Source organism: Amblyomma americanum, unplaced genomic scaffold, assembly GCF_052857255.1.
Source record: "Amblyomma americanum isolate KBUSLIRL-KWMA unplaced genomic scaffold, ASM5285725v1 scaffold_428, whole genome shotgun sequence".
Classification (NCBI taxonomy): Eukaryota; Metazoa; Arthropoda; class Arachnida; order Ixodida; family Ixodidae; genus Amblyomma; species Amblyomma americanum.
In genome coordinates, this window is record NW_027526899.1 from 479278 (window position 1) to 505297 (window position 26020).

At 41.8% G+C, this 26020-nt stretch overlaps 1 protein-coding gene across 1 annotated transcript in view; it reads left to right on the plus strand.

Annotated features, from left to right (window-relative positions):
- Window positions 1-1468: 1468 nt before the first annotated feature.
- The window catches only part of LOC144112605 (uncharacterized), a 49795-nt gene continuing 25243 nt past the window's right edge, over window positions 1469-26020 (plus strand). Inside the window, exons 1-2 of the mRNA XM_077645402.1 lie at window positions 1469-1532; window positions 7108-7640. Of these exons, the coding sequence (XP_077501528.1) occupies window positions 7116-7640 (525 nt within the window). The 5' untranslated portion in view covers window positions 1469-1532; window positions 7108-7115. The remainder of the gene's footprint in view (window positions 1533-7107; window positions 7641-26020) is intronic.

The following is a 26020-nucleotide window of genomic DNA, read 5'->3' on the forward strand; positions in this document are numbered from 1 at the left end:
TTATTTTCTGGGGACTGCCTGGCAGACCCATGCCCGTGACTTCACTCACAACGCCGGCAGCACTGATAATTGATTTTTGGGTGAACGGGGCCTTTAGCCCTGTCGCGATGAGAACGCATCATACCTACTGAAGCACCATCCCGTGGTGAAACCTTGGTGTTATCGGTATATCCCATAACATGACCACACCTCTGTAAACTATTACTTATTTCTGGACAAGATGTGTCCATCATATCTGATTATAATTTATGCTCTCTCCAATGCACCTTTCGAGCAATGCTCCCTTCACCACGGTGGCTTAGTGGTGAGGGCGCTCGGCTACTGAGCCGAAGTTCCTGGTTTCGAACCTGGCTGCGGCAGCCACGTTTCGATGGAGGTGAAAGGCAGGAGTGCCCATGTACTGTGCAATGTCAGTGCACATTAAAGATCGCCGAGTGGTCAAAATTATTCTGGAGAGGACTATGGCAGCTCTTTCTTCTTTCACTCCCACATTCTGCCCTTCCCTTGTGATGTGATCTGGGTGCCCATGACATAAGTGAGACAATTACTGTGCATTTCCTTTCCTCAGAAACCATTTTTCAGTTTTCAATTTTTGCATCACTAATGATGTGCTTTCAACTTTCATTCCTAGATGGTGCCACAGTGCTTTACATTTCTTGGTTGACATGGTAGCCATGTTCCACTGAAATTTCCAAGGAGGTACACATCACTGTACATAACAACTCTGGGTGTGGAGACTGAAATGGTCGCTATGCTCTACCATCACTGCCTAATTAATATTTGACGGCTGTAACTGTGTCAGCTTTAGTTCATTATTTTTTTCTGGTGCATGATTGTCGTCATGCTCACTGATTATTGTTTCCAGCATAGGGGCACATGAAACAGGCTCATTGACTGTTTGAAAAATTCCTGGTAAAAACTTTTTATCGCATTTGTCACAAAACCATTGTGGAGTCGAACACCTTAGACAGTAAGCTTTTTGTTGTGGTGAAAAAGTATTGAAGCCTAAAATTAAGCTGTCGGTCTTATTAAGAGTGTCTGTCTTTCCATGCTCTGTAGGTGGAATTCTTTTCCTTGTGTTTTGTATTACACATTTAAGTTGCCATGGGCTACATTTTTCTGTTCAATGCAAATAAACTGTTACCTTTTTTTACTGGTTTTGTCAAACACTGAAAGGTAATGTAATTGTCACTCAAAATGTGTCATTCTAGTTCAAGCCAGGCTGTGTTTTTTGTATTAATGTGATGACACCTAAAGAAAGTACCTTTTTCAAGCTTTCTCTGGTGGTGCTGCAGATCTGCTTGCTTTGCTAGTAGAACTTGTTGCTAGTAGAACTTGTTGTTTCTTTCAACATGAACCAACTCGCCCAAACTAGAGTTTTACTTGACCCTATTTCTCCTACAATGGGCCCTTTCCTCTTTCGAAGCTTCCGCACCAAACCTGCCATTACGTGTCTCAACCAGATTGCCGTCTCAACGTGCCAGTCTCGAGTGGTCTCCTACTGCTTGAAACGGAAAATAGTTCCTTTGGAGGTTCAGTCATTATTCGGTGTTCTGCAGCCATCTTGGGGGCACATCATGCGCGTCTGCAAGATACTCAAGTCTGAGTTGGCGTCAGTCTTGTCTTTTGTGTGCCTTCTGTGTCCCCGTTTCTTGCGCCATTACCAGTTTTTGCTCTAGGCAGGCTGAAATTTTGGCTTAAGTTATTGTGTTGGGGGACATAATGTGGTGCACACAAACAGATACTTGGCTTACATGAATTGGTTTAATACCAATCCTGATGACACTGCAGAGCGAATTCAGGAATGAACATATGCGCTACGGTAGTGTATAGGTTGCAGGTGAATTGGATAAAAATTGGTTTTTTTTTGGGCCTTACCCCACACTGGGGCTCTGTCGGTCTGCTACCGGTGTTTTGTACCTTTTAATTTGGTCACAAGGTGCATCCACTTCTCTAATTCCTTATGAGTTCTTTTACAGCTTAGTTGCTGGCATCAGGTAAGTACCAACGCTCTAGCAAAGAAACCTCTTGCTTTAAAACTAGGGGTGCCACTCAAAGGCATTCCCTTCTTGCAACAAACGTGTTGAGGGGGCAACAAAATGGCCTCATTGGCCTAACAGTGAGTGCGTCCTTTCTACCTGTGTATCTTTCCTCCAGTGTATGCACTCTCACTTTAAAGACAATGGAGCTGTTTCCTGTTTCCGGTAAGACTGCAAGGGCTCCTGTATTGTTTGTTGTTTTCATGCTGGTGCCTTAGCAGTTTTACTGCATTCAACTAAAGTACTGTATTGGCCTCACCACTGATTCATGTGGCAGAAGGAACGGTGAACCACTTATGACTGGAAAGGCAGAACAACCACCGTGCAGGGGATTCAATTAAGGGCCTTCTTTCTAGCTGCCGGTGCTCTTTATTTTCGTGCACAATGAGAAATGAGTCTCTTCGCTGGCATTGTTGCAGTTGGCATTGCACTTGACTTCTTTCTAGGTAAACCAAGCAAGTTGTGCACCGTGAAGTGGCACTACTCGAACATTCCAGTCATTAAGCACTCGTGTTGGATGTATGAACGGCAGCTGTCCAGTGATTTAAGTGGCTGCTAAGGGACTTTGGTTAGGATATCACTGTTATGTTCTCCCCTGGAGATGGGGAATGTTGGAGAATTTTTTTTTTTAAATGCATGCTTCTACACTTCAAATCTGTCCTGTAAATATCTGCATGAGTTAGGTTACTGTGCGTGTGCTTGAACTCTAGATCAGGAAGCATAGGGACTGCAGAGCAGAATTCAATAGAGTGGCGTGACTTTGAGGAACAACCGTCTGATGCAGTGTGTACCATGAGTGTCGTTTCGGTAATGCTTTATTGTCAGCAGTCCCTACTTGCAGCACCAATCAGGTCTTGACAGTGAAAAACGTTAAGAGTGGGCACAGGTTACAGTCTACCACTGAGCGGTTTTGAAAGTGAAGAGTTCCTTTCTACTTAATGAATTTGTTTTGTTATCCACTATTATGCCACAAGAAATATGCTTCTACCACTTCTATTGGACATGACTAAGATATTATCATTGTTTATACTGGAAGCAGCTCTGCTTGCGGCATCGTGTGAGGCTTATGCTGCTTTGCTCTGCCTATTTTACAAGACAGTGCGGACAAGCCAAGAAGCGCCTGCTGTCGGCAATGCACCTTTCTGAACAACTCTTGCGAACATTAACATTTCCAAGTGTTTCAGTGTTCTTGGCCGTTCAAATGCATCCTGGGCAATCATTGTCTGGGGTTTGCACACAAAACACAGTACATCAGGCCTTGTCTTTTTTGCACTATGAGTACAGCCAGATCCCTTCTCCTTCCAAGTTCAATAGGAACTTGAGTATTGGAATACACAAAGCATGCATACAAAGAATGCTGCTATGGCTTTGAAGCTTTGCTTCTGCATGAGCTAATTTGCTGTTCTTTATTTTGCAGCATTATAATCAATGCTGAGAAGACAAGATGCTTGCGGAAGAATGTTTTGAAATCAACTGCGGTCAAGCTGTATGCAAATGCATATAGCTTATTGCTCACATTCTGTAGAAGAGCATATTCAGTGATCCAAAGGGGTGAAACTCTGCAGGCAAACCAAATCAGTCTTCAAATCCAGCATGCCCAGTCACCAAGGCTTAAATTACAAACATTGTAGAAGATACCTTATGTGGCATGGCACTAAAGCATACAGCAAATTTCATGTTCAAACCTACGTAGGCATATAAGCAAGATGCCTATAGTACTTTTTTTTCTTGTCCATTATCTTTCCTATCTTTTTGCGTCGAGAACTAATGGTTAGTTCAGAGTAATTTTTTTGTCTTTTGTTGTACAGTCATTTCTAAAGCAAGTGTTCAAACATCTCTTCTCGTGGCACTGCAGTTTGTATTTTACTTCCACTGTTTTTCTCTGCTTAATTTTGCAGGCTGATATCGAGCCAAGGGGTATATGCTACCACAGGAAGAAATCTTCAATACCTATCCTCATAGGCTCAATGGCCTGATGTTCATAGTTTGTAAAATAGCTTGTTTACAGACCTCAGTGCGTGGTGTATATGGACAAATGGGGTGCATGATGCCCCTTCTATCGAGAGCACAGATACTGGGACATCAACGATGGTTATTGTTTAAGATACCATGGGCAACATGGTCTAAGCATAAAGAAGGGTATACGTATGCAGGTCACCTTGTTGTCATTTGATGGAGCACAATGCAAGCAGAACATTTTTTCCCATAATCTTTCAAGATATTTGCTGAAAGATTAAGGTGCAGTAAAAGAAATACATGCTGTGCAGTGAGTAGCCATTGAATGCATGTGCCTTTGGTCAACCATCCTTGAGATCTCGCTTCTGGTGCTTAAGGGCCTTTGATTTTTCGAAATGTCTCGCCTTGGTTTTCGTGTTACAGTGACATGCGTGTGCATTTCTCATTATTTTGTTTATTTTCTCTGCTGTTTCTTGTTTTTTTCCTGTAGCCATGGTTGAGGCTTTATGATCAGAGCATCTCTACCAAAGCTGCAGTAACAGCTTTTATTGCTGCTCAGCCAGATATTCGGTGTTGAATTTTAACCTGTTCTGTTTTACCTGAAAGCCATAATTGGTTGCTAATTCAATGTTTGCAATATGATCTGCTTTGTTGTGTTTGGACATAGAAGTCTGTTGATATTTTTCATGTGTATACCATTGCTGACACTAGCTGGCTAAGTAATATCTATTCCTACATGCGTTTAACACAAACCTTGACATTTATTTCATTTCTTGGTTTGTGGCAATATGTGTCTGCTTGTGTAATGAAGTGTTGCATTCTTATCTTTAGATGCATTTTTATTAAATTTTGTGTGTTAACATGGAACCGTGCTTATTTCTATTACAATGTGTATGTTAGTTTCATATGTGACAAAGTATGAACCAGCTTTGAGATGAGAGGGTTTTGCACTCTTACGGTCTGCTAGTAACCATGAGCTTTTTGCTGGCTCAAATGCCAACTGTAGGGAGAATTCAAAGAAGGAAATTTCGCTTCACAACTATGCTATCTTTAATCCCTCCAGTCACAGTTCGTTTTTATATGCACATTATATTTGGTGTCTGGTGTCCAGTGAAACGGAGCAGCGAAGGACTGACTTTGCAATGCGACTGAGCCAGTTCCACTCGGCCAGCTGTAGATATCACGTCACTTCAGGTTTAACCAGACCATAACCACAGCCTTTTTGTGTGCTTTCATTTGCTTGTTTTGCTACCTTTAGTCCTCTAAAGGCCTAAATTGTGATTTGTTTAGATAGTTACTCATCTTGTGACAGGAATGAGTTTGAGGCCTTGAAGTTAAGTCATGGTACAGACATATGAGAAGCTGTAGATATTGCAAATAGAAATGGTTGTGTAAATATTTGAAATTTCTATTATAAATATAATATGTTTGTTATTCGGTTTGTATTCAGTTCAAGAAATTAGTATCTAACAGTTTTTGAATGTTGGAAAATTTTGAAATACTTAGCAGAAATCGAATACTATGCTGACTTTCGTTAATCCATTCATGGCAAAACCAAAATATTGCCAAATTATCCGAATATTAAGTTTAAGGTGTCTGTCAGGTAAACTGTGCAATGGAATTTGTTTCTGTCCTTCATCGGGTGGACCGTTATCATACGGGCACTGATTGGCTTGGACATCAGGCAAAATTCTGCTAGTGGGTTGGTCACATCACATGAACTGAGAACATGATGGGTAACCACCTGCTTCAAACAATCATAGATTGAGAACACATCTTTTCATCACCAGCAGCAGCCTGACTACGCCCACTGCAGGCCAAAGGCCTCTCCCATGTCTCTCGAATTAACCCTCTCCTTTGCCGGCTGTGCCCTTGATATATCTGCAAGCTGCTGAATCTCATCAGCCTACCTAACTTTCTACTGCCCCCTGCTACTGTAGCAACAGTAAAAAAAAAAAGCTATGGAAATTTCCGTTGGAACTGATTGGACATTCCAACTGGTTTTAGTTGGATCTTCCAATCGGTTCCAGTCGTGTTTTTATCCAACCAACCAATCAACCTCGCTAAATCCAACTGGACCAACAAATTGGATGCATTAGGCCCTAGCAGTTAGTGCATCCAGAAAATATTCACGAAATATACCTAACAATAGGTGCAAAATATTTCTACAACTTAACATATTATGAATATGATTAACGAAAACTGATTTGTGATTATATTAGAGAGACACTGTGTCTCTTGTTCTTCCAGTACACCGAAACTGCACAGTTGTCACAGGCTTATCACTGTTTGCACATTGAGCTTCGTTGCAAGGCTTCACTGCATTTTTTTTGTCAGTGATGTGGAAGGGGGCATTTTATAACTCAACCTTTGAATAAATCGGTAATTTCTTCCAGTCCCTCGAAATTGGAATTAATGAGGTTTTGCTACCCATAATGTTACCTTCAATTGTTGGATCATATGAATTCACTGATTTCATTTTGTTACTCATATTGCATGATCACATCACCTGTTGCATATTATTAAGGGGACATGTTTGTCAAAAAGCGGCGATTTTCATTTTAAAAATTCAATTTTTTTTTTTACGGTCTAACTTTCATCTCTCCTCTTTTACATATAAAAAGTTCAGAGCTGGAAATCATCCAGAAATTATTAAAACACTCGGTTAATGCTGTCTAATAAAACACTATACATTTCTGTGCACACCATCATATTTTGTACAGTGTTGAGTCAGTATAGTGTTTTATATTTTGGTTGCAAAGGCCTGAACTTTTTTGAAAAAGAACTCCGGGCAATGTTTGCTTATTAATATTTCATAACATCTTTTATTTATATTCAATATTTAAATATTTGCAGACTACTAATATTTGCGCATTTGGGTTGGTGGGAATTATTTCTTTGCCATGTTCCTTACATATATCCAAGAAGTTGGAAGATTTACTTCCACTGGACAGTTCTGCTCGACTGAAGGGCCCAAACTCTGCATCCAGATGTTTGCTGGAAAATAAGATATGACTTGATACTAAATTTGGCTTTTGTTTCCTTGTCATAAACAAGCTCTGGCATCTTGGGCCCTAGGTTTTAATGAAAGTGCTCTGGTTTTGAAATGCAGGATCAGTCATGGCAGACCACAACGTTGGCGTGTTTCCTGGAGAAATTCCACCTGATGAAAAGTGCCCTGTCAACTACAGTGTGCCATTCATTAGTACAAGCATGAGTACTCACCGGGACAAGCCCACAGGCAAGCAGATTCACCAGTGCACCCACTGCGGCAACATTTTCAAGCAGAGATCACACCTGGTGGAGCACATTCGCACCCACGCAGGCGACCGCCCGTATCGTTGCAGTTACTGTGATAGCGCATTCGTTTCTAGGGGCAGCCTGGTCAGACACCTGCGTACCCATACGGGTGATCGTCCATACCGTTGTGACCACTGTGGCAGCACATTTTCAATAAAGAGCAATTTGGACAGACACCAGCGCATGCATACGGGTGATCGTCCATACCGTTGTGACCACTGTGGCAGTGCATTTGTAGAAAAGGGCCACCTCGTAACACACGTCCGCATCCACACTGGTGAGAAGCCATTCCAGTGTCAGCTGTGCCCCATGGCCTTTGCACAAAAGGCATCCCTTGTGGCACATGTGCGGTCGCACAAGGGTGAAAAACCATTGTGACTTGTGCTCAAAGGCGTTCTCAGTTAAGTCGAAGTTAAAACACCACAAAGAGACAAGACACTGAAGGAATAGCAGTGTTCCATGATGCCCTTTGGAACGCGTTTTGGTAGCTATCCTGTTGTAACCAGATAACAGCATGCTATCTGGGTGACCTATGAGAAGCGTGCTATGCTGTCATGGTGCTCGACTGCTGTCCCGAAAGACCAGGGTTTGATCCTGGCTATGACGGCCGCATTTCAATGGACCCGAAATGTTGAAGGCATGCGTATTGTGCGATGTCGGTGCACGTTTAAAGGACCCCAGGCAGTCGAAGCTACCGGAGTCTTCGCTGCGGCGTCGTTCGTAGCCTGAGTCGCTTTGGGATGTTAAACTCCATAAACCAAATGATACTCTATGTCCGTAGTTAGTTTAATTTGCAAGCATTGGTTAATTTTTAATGCTGACACTACACTGGCACTGGACTATTTCGTATGTTTTTTTTGGAACCACTAGCCTACTATGCTTCCAGACTTCTGTGGACTAGAGGAAATTGTGACACATAGGGATGACATCACTTCCCATTAAAGAAAGGTTTTCAGTGATAATGTGTCCAGGATTTATACCTCGTGTTCTCAGCTTTTCAATGAAGATCAGAAGAAAATGTGGCCTGATTGTTTATTGAAATTTATTCCCCTCAGCACACTTGTGTTGCTTAGATGTTTTATCACTTTACGGATTCCTATTGAAGCAGCTCTATTGACATAACGTCAAAAGAAAATCTGCTGTGTTGTTTTTTCAGTGTGGCACTCTGGTAGTGCTAGCAGAATGTATGAGAGAAGAGAACAAAAGATTGCATGGCTTGCTTCAGTTTTTAGGCTTTAAGAACTAATCTTTTTAACCAAAAGCACGAAAAAGTTTCACTGCACTGGTGTCACTTGTCAGATTGCTCTTTCTGTGCTGCGTGCAAATGGCATATTTTGTGGAATATTGCAGCCTATTCTCAGCCTTTTTGTCAGAATAGCAGTTGTGCTGGAATTGTGCTTTGAGTTAGCTTCTTCGTAAGGTGTTTGTGTTACTGAAGCTAGCCTTGTCATATTTTCATTGGGTGTTTATGACAAGAAGGCTATATGGTTTGTCACCACTGATGTCAGTGTTTCTGTAATTGCTGTGAATCATCATAGGCTGTTCAGCTGATGTGCTTGTAGAAACAATCACTTCGTAGCATCGAGAACTCTTTCAGCATGTTTTCTGTTTACATTTTATTTCTTGTGTGTTCTTGGTTCCTTTGTATGAGTGTTTTGTTACACCTGCTGCCAAATGTCGTCTCGGCATTCTTGCTGTTTGCAGTGCTTATTTCCTTATTTGTGCTCTGTACATTAAAACTCAAAAGCATTGGTACTCTTTGGTTTCCCATCTGTGCAAGTTTTAGCCCTCCCCATGATTTCTGGTGTCACTAGCTGCATTAGTCAGCTCTGTGCCTGCACGATTACTACTCTGAGTGGTTGCATTCCCTCACTACTGACACAACAGTGAACAATTGTTTTGTTGGTTGGCTTGGAGAAAGATGCTTTCATTCTTTGCATCAGGAGTCATTTACTTGAGTTAGGGTTGGTAACATTTGGACGAGCAGCAATCAGAACTGCGTACTTAAAAATTACTCCCCAAACTGTGGTTTCATTACTGTAGTCTGAAACACTTGTGGAGAAATACAGTGCAGCATTTGTAGAGTGCAGCTATAATCTTGTTTGACATGTATGCTGGTCATAAACTAGCATCATTGTCTTTACTTTATTGGGCAGTGTTAGCTGACAGTTGCGCTGTATTGTTTGTAATAAAACGGGTTATGTGGCTCTTTCTTGCTATACTGATGTGTCTCCAGCAGCAAAAAAAATGCATTTATTGCCAAGAAAATGTGATGAAAAATGTTCCCTCCACCTGATCCATACTCAAGACATCAGGATCAAAACAGATCCGCAGTGACTGCTTATAAGAGAATGGCAGTGTACCCTCAGCGATCCACATGAAAAAAATTGTCTTGATGCACTGCGTGTTTGCTTGCAAAGACGGCTGCTAGTGGTGACACCTATATGTTATGTTGGTAGTGTGGTGATATATCGATTTGTGTCGGATTCAAATTGTCTTATGTGTCCCTTTGGTGTGCTATTTCTTGTTATCATCAAAATTAAGTAATTTTCAGCCTCAATAGTATTTTCATGCCTTAAGAAAGACAATTTGTTAGTTCTTCAGTGCAAACCACTGGATGTTTTATTGCGGAAATGTGGGAAGTTGTGTACACACTGTCGTAATTAATGAAAACAGCAACGCACATAAGCCGCGACTCATAAAGTGAACATGCAACGCGTCGCGAAAATAAATTTTTTTTGCAAGTGCACATTACGCTTGACGTTGAGAGTAAACAAATCGTTTTACAACTGGCCACAAAATATGTACGCAGAAAAATGGCAGATTACTTGCTACCCCGTTCACTGTTTTGTGAAATAATTCATTATGTGGCATAAACAATCTAGCTTATTTGTAACTTGAAGGATTCGAAAATCACCTGAAACAAAGAAATTGCTGTTAGATGCTGTCCACTCTCTGAAAAAACTGAGTTCGCTTTATATGCATTCGTGCCCATAACGTGTCAAAAGGTTAAAGTGTATTTTAGAGCGATTTGCTATTCCACTTTGTAGCAGACAAGGGTAAAAAATAGGATACACAGAGATACCAGATCATTATTGTGGCACTTTATGCTTCACCATTTTTCTACGTTTAAGCATCTCCTATTTCTGCTTGACAAAATTTGAACTATGTTTCGGAAATTCGTCAATACTTGATGCATTGCTTCTCTTTCAGTGGCAGATAATTACTGTGGAAACATTTATCCTCTGGAAAAAAAATCTGACAATGCTTGCCTGACATGCTGAGTACATTGTGACCAGTTTCCTACACTTTTTCAAATTATTCACTTGACATCAGTCTAGCCATCACCTTAACACTGTGTTATCTTTTGAGGCGAGATATGCTATTCGCACCATTCTTTAAGCTAAATAGAAGATGTGGTCATTTTTTTCGGGTAGTGCTGTGGTATTAAAGGGGCTCCGAAATGTCTTCCGAGGAGAGCAGATCAACTCGCTTAATCAATGCTCTGTGTTGCCATGAAAACGAGCCAAATAATACTGTCCTACTCGCAGCAGACGACCCACAATCGCGCGTCAAAGTTGGCGAGCCCTTCCCGGCGACTTGTTATCCTCGCACCCTTCTGCGTCCCCTGCATCTGCGTATACAACGTGAGAGGTGGCCATTGGTTAGACTCTTGCAGACGTCAGGCAGCTACAGTGGCCACGGCCAATAAGCCGCTTGGCTCCTGTGGGTTGGGAAGCTTCGCTCTCAGAGGGGGTCGGCAAAAGAGCGCCTACATTCCAGCGTGCAAAAAGTGATGAGAGGAGAGGGAAAGGCGCTGAAATTCGAATTTAACTACAGATAACTCAGCCTCTACAAAGCACATTTAAATATGCCTTGCTAAACACTATTCTTGGAGTCACGTGCTTCAATATCCCATGCATGCAACAACTTTATTAGAGCACCCTTCACAGCCCCTTTAATACTTCTGTTTGGGTGAGCGGGCTCATTTCTATTAAGGTACGTACTTGCACGAAGAGAACTGGATGCAACAAAGAAACACATTTGGCATGTTTCGCTCTGTTCATGTCGTACATGTTTGTTCATAGTGTCCTGTCTTCCTGCTAGTATGTTCCTTATTAGGGGTGGTGTGGTATGCGATAAAACACATATGCAAACTGCCGCGATGGCAAAGTGGCTGTGGCGTTTGGCTGCCAAGTGCAATTAAATCCTGGCTACTGTGGCTACATTGTGAAAGAAGTTGAATACAAAGAAATTATGTGCTGTGTGGTGTCGGTGCACATCAAAGAAAACCAACGTAACAAATTATTGGAAACTAATAGGTACCTTGTTTTGGCAGAAACTAAGCCCCACTGCTCCCCATCTCCCAAGTCTGAGTTACAACCACACACCTCCAAATGTTGGCTGCAGCCTAGGGCTGCTCTAGGCACAGATTTGTGACCATAGTATAAGCTGAGTAGTTGCTGAGCACAGTGCCTGTTTGCATATTTTTCTTGTCCAGATTCTTTCATATCTTTTGACTCTAACTGATGGATGGTCCCAAGTTCTTTTTATGTGTTGTCAAACATGCAGTCATTTATAAAGGAAGCATATTAAAATCGCTGCTTAGGGCATTGCAGTTTTTATTTTACTTATCCTGCTTTTCTCTCTTAACTTTGCAGGCTAATATCAATGAGCCAAGGAATACATGCTACCAGATGAAGAAGCCTGCAATTACAAATCTTCCCAACCCTCATAGCCTCAATGGCCTGATGTTCATAGTCTGTAAAAGAGCTTGCTTACAGGCCTCAGAACGTTCTCTATATGGACAAAGCGGGGTGCATGATGCCCCATTTTTTGAGAGCACAGATACTGGGAGATCAATGATGGCTATTGTTTAAGATACCATGGGCAAGATGGGCTAAGCATAAATAAGGATATAAGTATGCAGGTCACCTTGTTGTCATTTGATAGAGCAAGCAGAATATTTTTTTCCGTAATATTTCAAGGTTTTTGCTGAATTAAGAAGGTGCAGTAAAAGTAATACGTTCTGTGCAGTGAGTAGCCATTGAATGAATGCATGTGTGGTGATCCATCCTTGATCTCACTTCTGGTGCTAAAGGGCTTTTAGTTTTTGGAAATGTCTTGCCTTACTTGACTTTGTTGTTACAGTACCATGCACATTTCTGATTATTTTGTTTATTTTCTGTGCTGTTTTTTGTTTTTGCTTGAGTCATGTCTGAGGCTTTATGATGAAGTATCTCTACCAAAGCTACAGCAGCAGCTTTTATTACTGTTCAAGCAGATTTTCGGTGTTGAACTTTAACCTGTTCTGTTTTACCTGCTCTTGAGCAAAAGCCATAATTGGTTGGTTTATTTGAAGTGCACATAGAAGACTGATGATATTCTTATGTGTAAAGCACTACTAACACCACCTGGGTAACCAGTATCTGTTGCTACATGAGTTTAACTCAAACCTTGACGTCAGTTCCATTTTTCGGTTTGTGTTAATAGCACGTGTCTGCGGAATGAACTGTAGCGTCCTCATCTTTACCTGTAATTTTATAAATTGTCCTTATCCTTAAGTGTAATTTTCAAAAAGTTTGTGTCTGAGCATGGAAACTATGTTTACGTCTATTACTGAGTGTATGTTAGTTTGGTATGCGACGAGGTATGAACCAGCTTTGAGATAGGAGGGTTTTGCACTCTTACGGTCTGCCGGTAACATGCGCTTTTTGCCAGGTGAAATGCGAACTGTATGCAGAATTAAAAGAAGGAAATTTCACTTCACAACTGTGCACCTTTTAATCCCTCCAGTCACAGTTTATTCATGTGCGCACATTAAATTTGTGTCTGTTTTTACTACTGCTGTGAATTTTTTTGCTGAAAATGGCTGCTACCTATATATATGGTACCCTTTGCAGCACGCTTTGAGAACCGTCTCAAGCCAGTCATAAAATTAACGAAAAAGTGTTTGATGTATGCCTCTTGTTTATTAATATGTGTACTATGCGATGTCAGTGCACGTTAAAGAACCCCAGGTGGTCGATATTTCTGAAGCCTTTCACTAGAGTCTCCCTGATAGCCTGAGTTGCTTTGGGACGTTAAACTCCCCTATACATTAATAATCTTCTTTAATAATATTAATAATAGCTCTGGCAAGAGTACTTCATGTGTGCTTTCATTTGCTTGTTTTGATACCTTAGTTCTAAAATGGTACTCTAGTGACAGGAATGAGTCGGAACGGTTTGAGGCCTTGAAGTTGCGTCAGATACAGACTTATGAGAGGATGTCGATATTGAAAATAAGGGTGGGAGTGTAAATATTCGAAATTTCTATTTCGAATTGAACATGTTTGTTGTTCGGCTCGTACTCAGTTCAAGAATTTAGTATCTGAGAGTTTCTAATTTTCAAAAATTTTGAAATATTTAGTCAGCAGCAATCGAACATTGTGCTGACTTTCGTTTCATGGCAGAACCAAAATATCTGGGCAAATTATCCAAACATTAAGTTTAAAGTGTCTGGTAAACTGTACAAAGGCATTTGTTTCTGTCATTCATCGGGTCGACCGTTATCACGCGGGCACCGATTGGCTTGGATGTTTAGCAAATTTCTGCAGGTGGGTTGGTCACATCACACGAGCTGTGAACATGATGCGTGACCACCTGCTTCAAACTATCACAGAATGAGAACACATCTTTTCATCATCAGCAGCAGCAGCCTGACTATGACCATTGCAGGCCAAAGGCCTCTCCCATGCCTCTCCAATTATCCCTGTCCTTTGCCAGCTGTGCCGACTGTATGCCCGCAAACTTCTGAATCTCATCAGGCCATCTAACTTTCTACCACCCCCTGCTACACTATCCACAGTGAAAAAAAAAAAAGTTTGGGAATTTTGTTTGGAACAAATTGGACATTCCAACTGGTTCCATTTGGATGTTCGAATTGGTTCCAGTTGTGTTGTAGCCAACCGACCACTTGAACCTCACTGGATCCAACTGAACCAATATATTGGACGTATCAGGCCCTAGAAATTATTGCATCCAGAAAATATTCCCAAAATATGCCTCACAATATGTGAGAAATACCTCTGCAACTTAACATATTATTAATAGGAAAAGGAAAACTGATTTGTGAGGACTTTAGGGAAACAATTGTATCTGTGTTGTTCTTCCAGTATGCCGAAACTGCACATTTGTCATGGGCTTATCACTGTTTGCACTGTGAGCCTCCTCTCAAGGATTTACCGCAATTTTTTTATCAGTGATGTGGGAGAGGGCATTTTATAACTCCAGCTTTGGATAAATTGGTACTATCTTCCAATCCCTGGAAATTTGAATTAGGTTTTGCTACCCATCATGTTACCTTTAATTGTTGCTTCATATGAATTCATTGATTTCATTTTGTTTCTCATGTTGCGTGATCACATCACCTATGGTATCCTTTTAAGTACTGTTTCTGTTAGCTTGATCTCTCCTCCTTTACACATAAAAAGGATCAGAGCTGGAAACCATGAAATTATTAAAAACCTGGGTTAATGCTTTCTAATCACACAATATACAGTTCTGTGCACACCATTTTATATTGTGTAGGGCTGAGTCAGTATAGTGTTTTTTCTTTTGGTTGCAAAGGCTATTCACTTTTTTTTTTAAAAAGAAGTCTGTGCAATGTTTGCTTATTTATATCTTAAAACTTTTTGTTCATATTTGCAATTTAAATATTTGCAGACTCCTAATAATTAGGCATCGAAGTTGGTGGGAATTATTTCTTTGCTATGTTGCCATGTCCCTGACATAAACCCAAAAAGTTTGAAGATTTACTTCCACTGGACAGTTCTCGACTGAGGGGCCTAGACTCTGCATTCTAAATATGGCTTTTCTTCACTAGTTTTAAGCAAGCTGTGGCATCTTAGGCGCAAGGTTTTGATGAAAGTGCCTTGGTTTTGAAATGCAGGATCAGTCATGGGAGACCACAACGTTTGCATGTTTCCTGGACAAAGTCCACCTGATGAAAATCACCCTGTCAACCACAGTGTGCCATCCATTAGTACAAGCATGAGTACTCACCAGGACAAGCCCACAGGCAAGCAAATTCACCAGTGCACCCACTGCGGCAAGATTTTCCAGGAGAGATCTGACCTTGTAGCGCATATTCGCACCCACACAGGCGAACGCCCGTATCATTGCAGTAACTGGGATAGCGCGTTCGCAACAAGGGACAGCCTGGTCAGACACCTGCACACCCATACAAGTGATCATCCATACCGTTGCAGTTTTCGTGACAGTGCCTTTTCTAGAAAAGATACTTTGGTAAGACACGTCTACATTCACACTGGTGAGAAGCCTTTCTAGTGCCAGCTGTGCCCCATGGCCTTTGAACAAAAGGTAACCCTTATGGTGCACGTGCGGTCCCACAGGCATGAAAAACCATTCCATTGTGACTTGTGCTCTAAGGCGTTCTCAGTTAAGTGCAGTTTAAAACACCACAAAGAGCCAGGACACTAAAGGAACAGCTGAGTTCTCTGGTGCCCTTTGGAACGCATTTTGGTAGCTGTCCTGTCGACAACCAGCTGGCAGCATGCTAACTAGGTGACCTATCACAAGTGTTCCTTTTTAAGCTATGTCGGTAGCTAGTTTGATTTGCAGCCATTCTTTAATGTTGACGCGCTCCTTGCCTGAAGGAGACACTGACACATGCCCTTGTACTGCACTGGTACTGGGCTATTCCATTTCTTCTTCTAGAGCCACAAGTATATTGGACTTCCAGACTTGCGTGAACGAAAAAAAAAATAATCTGACATATGGGGTGGCATCACTTCCCATTGAAGAAAAGCATTCAGCAGCAGTGTGTCTAATATATTTATTGCTGGTACTAGTTTTCAGGTTTATGATGAAGATGGGGAAAAAAATGTGGCCTGACTCTCTGTTGAATTTTGTTGTCCCAAGTGTACTTGTGTTTTTAGAGATGGCATTTCTGCAATATAATATTGTGACAGATTTTGCATAATTGGAATGTAATCATGATTGGAGTGTTGGTGAGTGAAAAAATAGAATCGGAATGGAATACATTGCCGTGCCGCAGTGGCTCAGTGTTTGGGGCGCTCGGCTACTGAACCGGAGTTCCGGGCTTCGAACCCGACCGCGGCAACTGCGTTTTTATGGAGGCAAAACGCTAAGGCGCCCGTGTGCTGTGCGATCTCAGTGCACGTTAAAGATCCCCACGTGGTCGAAATTATTCCGGAGCCCTCCACTACGGCACATCTTTCTTCCTTTCTTCTTTCACTCCCTCCTTTATCCCTTTCCTTACGGCACAGTTAAGGTTTTCAAAGATATACGGGACAGATACTGCAGACAGATACTGCGCCATTTCCTTTCTTTCGAAAACCAATTATTATTATTATTAATGTAATACATTGGTGAATGAAAAGCAAAGGCTATCACATGCCCTCCACATCAGTCCAATTGATGACCCCTAAATTTTTAAAAATGGTTTTTGAGTACTGCCGTTTATCACTGCAGCTTTGTTTGCTTAGCGTCAAAATTGAAAACTTCGGATGTGTTGTGTTTTCAATTTGGCATTTTAATAGTGCTAGGAAAACGTATGAGGGGGAATAAAAAAACTTGAGCCTCAAGATTACGTGGCTTGCTTTTGTTTTTAGGCTTTAAGAATTATGTTTTAATAGCACTTGTGCTGAAATTGTGGTTTGAGTAAGCTTCTTTGTAAGCTGCACATATTACTGAAGCTAGCCTTGTCATATTTACATTGGGTGTTAATGATAAGAAGTCTATTCGGTCTGTCACCACTGATGTCAGTGTTGTAATTGCTGCAATTCATTATAAGCTGTTCAGCTGATGTGCTTTTAGAAACATTCACTGCACTGTGGTGAGAAATCTTTCAGTGTGTTTTCAGATTCCATTTTATTTATTCCTGTGCGTTGTTCGTTGCTTCCCATGACTGTTTTGTTACACCTGCTGCCGAAAAGTGGTATTGACATACTGACTGTTTGTTGTAGTTCTAATGCCCTTTATTTGTGTTCTGTACTCTAAACCCCACAGTACTGGCACTCTTTTGTTTGCCATTTGTGTGAGTTTTAGCACCCCCACCCCCAGAAAATATTTCTGGCATCACTTGTTGCACTGCTCAGCGTTGTACCTTCAAGAGTACTACTGTGTGTGGTTGCATTCCCTCACTAGTGTCACAACAGTGGGCAGATGTTTTGTTGGTTGGTTCGGAGAAATATGCCAAGTGTTCATTTTGTATATCAGTAGTTGTTTACGTAAGTTAGGGTAATTAACATTTATATGAGCAGCAACCAGAACTGCACACTTAAAAATTATTCCCCATGATCTGGTTGCATTACTGCTGTGTGAAAAATTTGACAAATGCAATGTGGTATTACTAGAGTGCAGCTCGATTTGTATGCACACGATAAATGTTTAACTGGCATCGATGTTTTCAATTTGTTGGGCAGTGTTAGCTCACAGTTACACTGTATTGTTTGCAACGAAAATGGTTATGTATGGAATGCACCATTTCTTGTTTCATCAAAATGGAACGTTTTTCAGCCTAAATAATATATTCAGGTTTTTATGAAGACAGCCTGTCAGTTTTCCAGCGCAAAATTCTAGAACATATTATGGCAGGAAGGTGCGAATTTTTGTAGTGTCCTAATTGACTAAAATAGCGACATAAATATGCTTTGACTTAGAAGGTAAACTCCTGAAGGTCCATGAAAATAATTTCTATTTCGAAGGTGAGCACTACATTTGACATTGAGGCAAAGAGTTATGCTAAAATGGTGGCAAAATATTTTTGCAGAAGAATGGCGGACGATATGCTATACCGCTCACTGTTTCACAAAATATTCACTGCATTCACTGTATGGCATAAAAAAAATCTAGCGCATTTGCATTATGAAGGATGTGAAGTTCACCTCAAAACAAAGAAAGGCTACTAGATGCAGCCCACTCTCGGAAAAAGCTGCGAGTTTGCTTTATGTGCTGTTGTGCACATAACGTGTCGAAGGGTTAAGGTGTGTTTTGGGGTGATTGCTATTGTACTCTCTAGCAGATGGATAAGAAAGAGGATACAGAGAGATACCAGATCACTACTGAGGCGCTTTTTACTTTACCATTTTTGTATGTTTAAGCGTCTCCCATTTCTGCTTTACAAAGTTTCAATTTTGTTTCGGAAATTCCTAAATACTTGGGGAATTTTTTCTCTTTCAGTGCCAGATTATTACTGTGCAGAAATTTATCCCCTGAAAAAAAAATATCTGGCAATGCTTGCCTGACATACAGGGTATATTCAGTTTTTTGCGGAAACTTTTCAAATGGTTCACTTTCTATCCTTCTTGTCATCACCTTAACTATGTGTTATCTTTTGAGGTGGGATCTGCTGTTCACACTGAGATTTATTACACTGAAAGAAAAGATCTAGTCATTTTTCTTTGTTATTGGTATGGTATTATTACTATTGTTTGGACGAGTTTCGCTGTGACCTATTCTCTTTGCACAAGTACGTACCTGATTAGAGATGGCGTGGTATGCCAAGTGTATTAAACTTGCATGTCACGTCAGCCTTGTACTTGTGTCTGGAAGACTTTTCATTTCATAGAATGGGCCAATTGGTGGAAACTGAGGGGAGAGATTAGCGATACTTGCACGAGAGAGGATAGTACTGTTACACGCACATGACAATTTCCTGTTTGGTCGTCATTGCTGGTCACGTTAACACCAGCGCATTGTTTCCACAGGACCAGGTAAAGCAGAAAGCGCTACTCACTTTTGTAGAAAATTATCGCCCCACAAAACTTCCCATTGTTGGGCCTTTCACACACTGTAATGGCAAGTAGAAAACACAGATCAAGTAAACGGTACCTGTCAACTCCTTTGTCTGCCCAGAGCTGTATGCAGCACTAGAGGAAGCAGATATGCTTACTACTAGACCCAATCCATTGCATAAATATACAGATATCTCTATAGAGCATTCGAGGCACTCAGAGTGTGCTTGGAATTCTACCAGGCCTTGCTTTAGAGAGTGTTTTCAAGGAATTCCACAATGTGAAACAGATTCCAAAACAAGCAAATGAAACATAACTTCCATATGGTGAAACAGCCACTAGGAAATTGGGAGACATAAGACCCTCTGAAATGCAACACAATGCAATTTTCTGCAGATGTAACGAAACAGGTTATTTCAGTGTCCTGTCAACCATGTTTAGCCATAACTGCAATCAACATGTAGCTCTGCGCAGCCAGGAGCTTCAAAAAATGTCCTTGTTTGTAGCCAGCTCCCATGCTCGAGAGGAGTTTAATTGTAATTACTTCAATGTTATGCACAACTGTGGACTTTCGTGAACACACCTGAGCCAAACATTCCAGTGCATGCAAATCTTCAAATGTGTATGCAACATCCGGTACCTATTTCATTGCAAGGCCAGAAACGCTTTTCTCACAAGTGAACAAATAGAAGCAGCAACCTGGCAACATGTGAAACATGGATATTGATGCAAACTGCTGTATTGATTCAATGGCTTTTTTGTTTGGCTGCTGAGTGCAATGTTGTCGAATGAAATCCTGGCAACGGTCACTACATTTCGACGGAAGTTAGATGCAAGCACACCCATGTGGTATGCGGTGTCAGAGCGCATTAAAGAACCTCATGTGGTCGAAATTATTTGAAGCTATCACCATGTTTTGGCATAAGCCAAGCCCCCTGCTTCTCATCTCCCACGTCCAGAGCTACAGCCACTGACCTCCATAAGTGAGCTGCAACCTAGGGCTGCACAAGGCATTGATTTCTAGCCATAGTATAAGCTAAATAGTTGTATCATAAGCATAATGTCTGCTGATATTTCTTTCTTGTCCAAATTCTTTCATATCCTTTTTTCTCTAACTGATGGATGGTTCCGGGTACTTTTTGTGTGTTGTCCAACGTGCAGTCTTTTATAAAGAAAGAATTTAAGCATCGCTGTTTATGGCATTGCAGCTTTTATTCACTTACACTGCTTTTCTCTGTTAATTTTGGAGGCTAATATTGACAAGCCAAAGGAATACATGCTACCACAGGAAGAAGCCTTCAATATAAATCCTTGCCTTCATGGATGCTTTGTCCTGATGTTCATAGCCTGTGAATTAACTTTTTGTAGGCCTTAGTGCCTGTTGTCCATGGACGAAATGGTGTGCATAATGATTGGCCCATCCATCAAAAGCATAGATACTTGCAGCATCGATGAGGGTTATTGTTGAAGATACCATGGGGCAACATGGTATAAGCATAAAGAAGGGTATGATTATACAGGACACCTTGTTATCATTTGATAGAGCACAGTGGAAGGAGAATATTTTTTTCCCCCAATTTTTCAAGATTTTCATGGAGCAAGGTGTTGTAAAAAAAATACATTCCGTGCAATAAGTAGCCATTGGATGAATGGGCTATTGGTGGGCCATCCTTAATCTCCATTCTGGTGCTATAGGAACTTTAAGAAATGTCTAGCCTTACTTGTCTTTCTTGTTACAGTACCATGCGAGTGCATGTCTCATTATTTTGTTTATTTTCTCTGCTGTTTCTTGTTTTTGCTTTAGTCACATTTGGGACATTATGATGAAGCATCTCTACCAAAGCTGCAGCAACAGCTTTTATTACTGTTCAGCCAGACATTCAGGGTGGCATTTTAATCCGTTATATTTAAACTGCTCTGAAATGAAAGCCACATTTAATGTGCATTTCACTGCAGTTGCTAATTCAAAGTACACAGTGTAGCGAGGCTTGTTGTGGCTGGGCATTGGAGCTTGTCATTATTTTTCATGTGTATAACACAGCTCACACCGGCTGGCTGAACAGTATCTGTTGCTACATGGGTTTAACTCGCACCATGACGTCTATTCTATTTTTATGTTTGCGGTAACAGAAGGTGACTTTTTGCTGAATGAAGTGTAACATTATTTAGAATTTTCTGTCCAAAAATGGAAACCTTGTTTTTGTCTATTGATCATGATGTATGTGTTTGTTACACAATCCATGACTGTGGTATGAACTATGAACCAGCTTCGAGAAGAATGGAGGCAAGGGGCTATTCATAACTCAACCTTCGGATAATTTGGGAATTTCTTCCGGTCCCTTGATGTCCGAATTCATGAGGTTTTACTATCCATCCTCTTACCTTTAAATGTTGCATTGTATGAATTCATGGTTTCATATGGTTACTCATTCTGCGTGTCTACATCACCTATTGCATGCAGTTAATGCTGTTCAATCAAGCAATATACATTTCTAAGGACATCATGTTTTTTTTTTAGTATGGTAGAGTCAGTATAGTTTTGTATATTTTCGTTCGAAAGGCGGGATACTATTTTGAAAAAGAACTTGGAACAATGTTTGCACAATTATATTTTTAAATTGTTTTTTTAGAAAACATACACTCCATTCGATATTGCAAGGTTTTTTTTCTTATTATTCGCATTTGAAAATTTAAATATTCACACATCAAGGTATCTGCGACGGTGGGAATTTTTTCTGAGCTGTTGGATATGTTCCTTATAGAAATCTAAAAACTAAAATTTAATTCTAGTGGACGGTTGTTCTTGACTGAAGGGATTAAGCTCTACATATGAAATTTAACTTTACTCAAGTAATGCAGCTATTGCATAGCACTGTTGTCTACAGTCACAATCTCACAGCCCTAGCAGTATGTGAGCTGCGGCGTATTGGGCGCCACGTTTTAATAAAAGTGGTCTGTTTCTACAGATTTACCACACACAGCACATGTGTCATCTTCGTTAAATTTCTTTTTGTAGCTGAACGTTCTAAGACTCCCTGACCTATACTTCAAAGAGGAGGGCACTGCCCCTTGAGTTATCATAAAACGTTTCCTTCCTGATCTGCCTTTTCCAGCATCGATATAGTTCTACACTATGCTTCTTTTCCATTGAACGTGGCAAATTTTTACCTTCGACGTTTTTAACCTGCCGTTTAATGCTCTTTCTTTCTCCTTCCTCATCCCTGGCAAACTTACTGGTCAGCTTTCTAGTTCGTTTCCGCCACTGTGTTTCATCGCTCTTTCTGTACAGGTATTTAAATACATTACCTGCCCAACTGTTATCGTCCAATTTCCCCAGGCGTTCTTCGTATAGTACTTTACTCTGAGCTTCCCGTGCTTCGAACGTTGCCAAGTCCATATCCCCCTGTACTGCCTCGTTTGTGGTTTTCCCGTGCGCACCTATAGTGCTAATCTTCCAACAGTTCTCGGATTTACTTCTAATCGCAACTGAAATTCAGCTCTTAAGCATAGAACTGCATTCCCGAAAGTAAGCATCGGCACCATTATTCTTTTCCAAATACCTCTGAGGACTTCATACCTGTTGTACCCCCACAAGGCCCTATGTTTCATTATCCCGGCATCTCTTCGCCCTTTTGCTATGAGAGACTGTTCGTGCTTTTCCGTGTACATATGCCCTTTGTTTGCCCATACCCCGAGGTATTTGTATTCGGCCACTCTGGGTATTTCATGGCCCTGTATTGTAAGCTCCTGATCAGTTGTGCCGTTGAAAACCATCACACCTGACCTAGTTGCGCTAAAACTGAAACCTAGACTGAAACCACAGAAGTTCACCAAAGTTTGCAAATCTTTCTGGTTATTCACTAACAGTACAATATCGTCCGCATACATTAAACCCGGTAGTCGTTGCTCAACAACCTTTCCGCCTAATCTGTATGACAGATCATAACCTAATAATAATAACTGGTTTTGGGGGGAAGGAAATGGCGCAGTATCTGTCTCATATAGCGTTGGACACCTGTACCGCGCCGTAAGGGAAGGGATAAAGGAGGGAGTGAAAGAAGAAAGGAAGAAGAGGTGCCGTAGTGGAGGGCTCCGGAATAATTTTGACCACCTGGGGATCTTTAACGTGCACTGACATCGCACAGCACACGGGCGCCTTAGCGTTTTTCCTCCATAAAAACGCAGCCGCCGCGGTCGGGTTCGAACCCGGCACAGATCATAACCTAGATTGCTTCCTTGTAGCCTTCTCTCCATACTTATCATATAAAGCATGAACAGCAGCGGTGATAGAGAACAACCTTGCCTTAATTTTTTTTGTACCTGGACAGTTGATGTACCCTTAATTCCTTCTCATGTATTTCAACTTTATTCTTTCGATATATTTCCTGTAGAAAATTAATTAATCTCAAAACCGCGTACAGCGCCGCTTCAGCAGCGGCGGCAGCGGCATGATCGAATGTTGTTTTTGCCTTCTTGTGTTAGCAGCGGCGTGGCAGCCGTTGCGTTCTTTAGAGGGTCTCGTGTGGTCGTCGTGTGGTCGTCGGTGGTCGTGTCGAGTGTGGTGCGCAGGTAAAGTGAACTAGAAGAGAGGGTGTCAAACGCCTATGCCGCCTGTGTATTAAAATTGAGGTAAAAAAAAAGGTAATTTCCGCTTGGAGCGCTGCGCACGTTATCCTTGCCTAGGTGCCTTTTTAGAGGCGGCAGAACCACTGGGATGCCGCATCGGGCGCCCGAAAGTGAAGCCACCTGAAGTTGGGCAGCATGTCCCGGATGTCAGCCTTTGGCATGAACAAGCCGTGCTAGCTAAAAAAAAATAACCGAAACCGAAACGGAAGTTTGTGCCGCGCCGTCTTCCTGCTGCCGTTGACTTTGATTCTCCGTGCCACGCAGCGCTACTTTTGAATGCGCGTTTAGAGCACCCACGACTTTACTCTCCCAACCCCAATAGGCGCTTTTGGCAGATGAGTACTACAAACACGCCCTTCAAACCGTGCTGGGAATTCTTTCGTTCAGCTTGACGTCTGCCAGCTGCAGAGTGCGTCACGCAAACGTACGCTGTCGATCACTGAACGGAGTTTTCGTCTGCGAGGTGACTGTAGTGTTTTGTTTCAGCTTGTTAAAAGAGGGAAAATAAAGCACAACTGGATCAGCCCAGACTTGGCGGCGGCTCCCTGCACACAATGCAGCGAACGTTGCATTGTTAAGGATCCTACAGCCACCGGTTATACATGTCAGCCGATGGATGCGCGAGCTGCATGATTGCGAAGCATGGACGGCTAGCTCATCGACAAAGTGGGCACACTTCGTTCTAGTCAATGTAAAAGTATGAGTGAAGTCAGAAGTACAATCAAGCCGCCTTGTTGAACTTCAGTGCAGCGTATGCAACAAGGATAGCTTTATTCAAAAGCATGGGCGCATTGCACTGAACTAAACGAAGAAAAAGATTGCAGTAATTTAGACATAATAGCACCTATCTCCGCACATATCAGGCTAATATGAGAGCGTATACACGTGTGCAGTAGAAATGAAAGAAAAATAAGCTAAAGTAGATATTCTTCATTGTTTTTAACTCGAAAATGTTGTACATAAATAATATTCATTTCCAATAGGAGGCAAGGAAAAGGCTATATTAAATCGGCTTGAGCGGGCCCCCAAAACTCCACAACTGCACCTTTAAAGGGGGAAGGAACAAAATTTGTGTTTCGCATTTTCTCATACATTGGCAAATATAGATAACTACGTGGTAATCAACTATAGGTACCCGGTAAACAGACTGTGATTGAGGTCACGAAGACATAGCTGTTTGTTCGGTCGCTCGCATTCCGGCTCATGGGGAAGGCTAGTACGGTTAAGAGACACAGGTTAATAAAACCGCGAGGAAGTTATTGTAGCTCTTTGTACATATGTGACGAGAGCACTAAATTTACATGTTACACGTACCACTTCACTGCTGATACCAAACTGCATGAAAGAAACATTTTTATATAGTTTTAAGTGGACAGGTTTTATATGGAGCAGGGAACACGGCGCGGAACAGATGTCAAGTAAATGCCGCTCTTAGGGGCAACACGGCAGGCCGCCGGACGCCGTTCTCCTCTTCTCACCGGCTTCGCTCTAATCGTCTTCATCAGGTACGTCTCTCACACGCAGGTTCTCCCTGGATCCCTGGGCAGCCGAAGGTCCCTGCGTGATGGTTAACCCCTCGGGCACGGCAGGCAGGGCCACGTGGTCGACTGCAGTCCTAGAGGAACCACGTCCACTGCTAACCTGCAACTGTGAGGTCGCTGAGTAGATCGACAACAACGCGAAGGTGGAACGTAGTGCGGCAACATTTATGTTTACATGGTGGAGAGAGGGTGTGCAGATGGTGTCTTTGCACTCACAAAGTGAAGAAGGCCTTCTGCTTCGAAACAATTATCTTTAAATAATTACCCTATTATCTCCAATTACTGAACACCACAATGTAAAAAAAAACATACGCTCCTTGTTTTCGGTGACTGTTGGCTTCCATCAAAGGAGGGGAAAGCCTCGGAGTGCTTGCCAACGTTTCAACTAGAGGAGTTGTCGTCGTGTGGGTAAAGCATTCGTCAATGGCGTGGAGTATCGCCTTGCCTCCGAGGAAAAAGGCCCAGTGAGGGGGAAAAGGTGGGAAGGGTGTTATAGAATGGGGAGGGTGAATCTTGTCCAGGCTTGGTGGCTGCTTCAGCGGCTTGAAATAAAAAGGCCGGCTCAACAGAAAGGAATACGGGGGTATTGTGCGTGGAGAGATGTGGCGAACGTGGAGGCTTTGTGTCCAGCTGCAATAGGTGCACCGTGACACGACTGGCTTCGTTGACCTGAAAAACGAAAAGAATATGATGAAACAATGAAGCAGCATGGCAGAGTGAAATGCGGGAGAACAAAAAAAGAAGGAATTAGAGGAAAAGAGAGAGAATGGGGCGATATTAGATGAATTGTGAGAGGA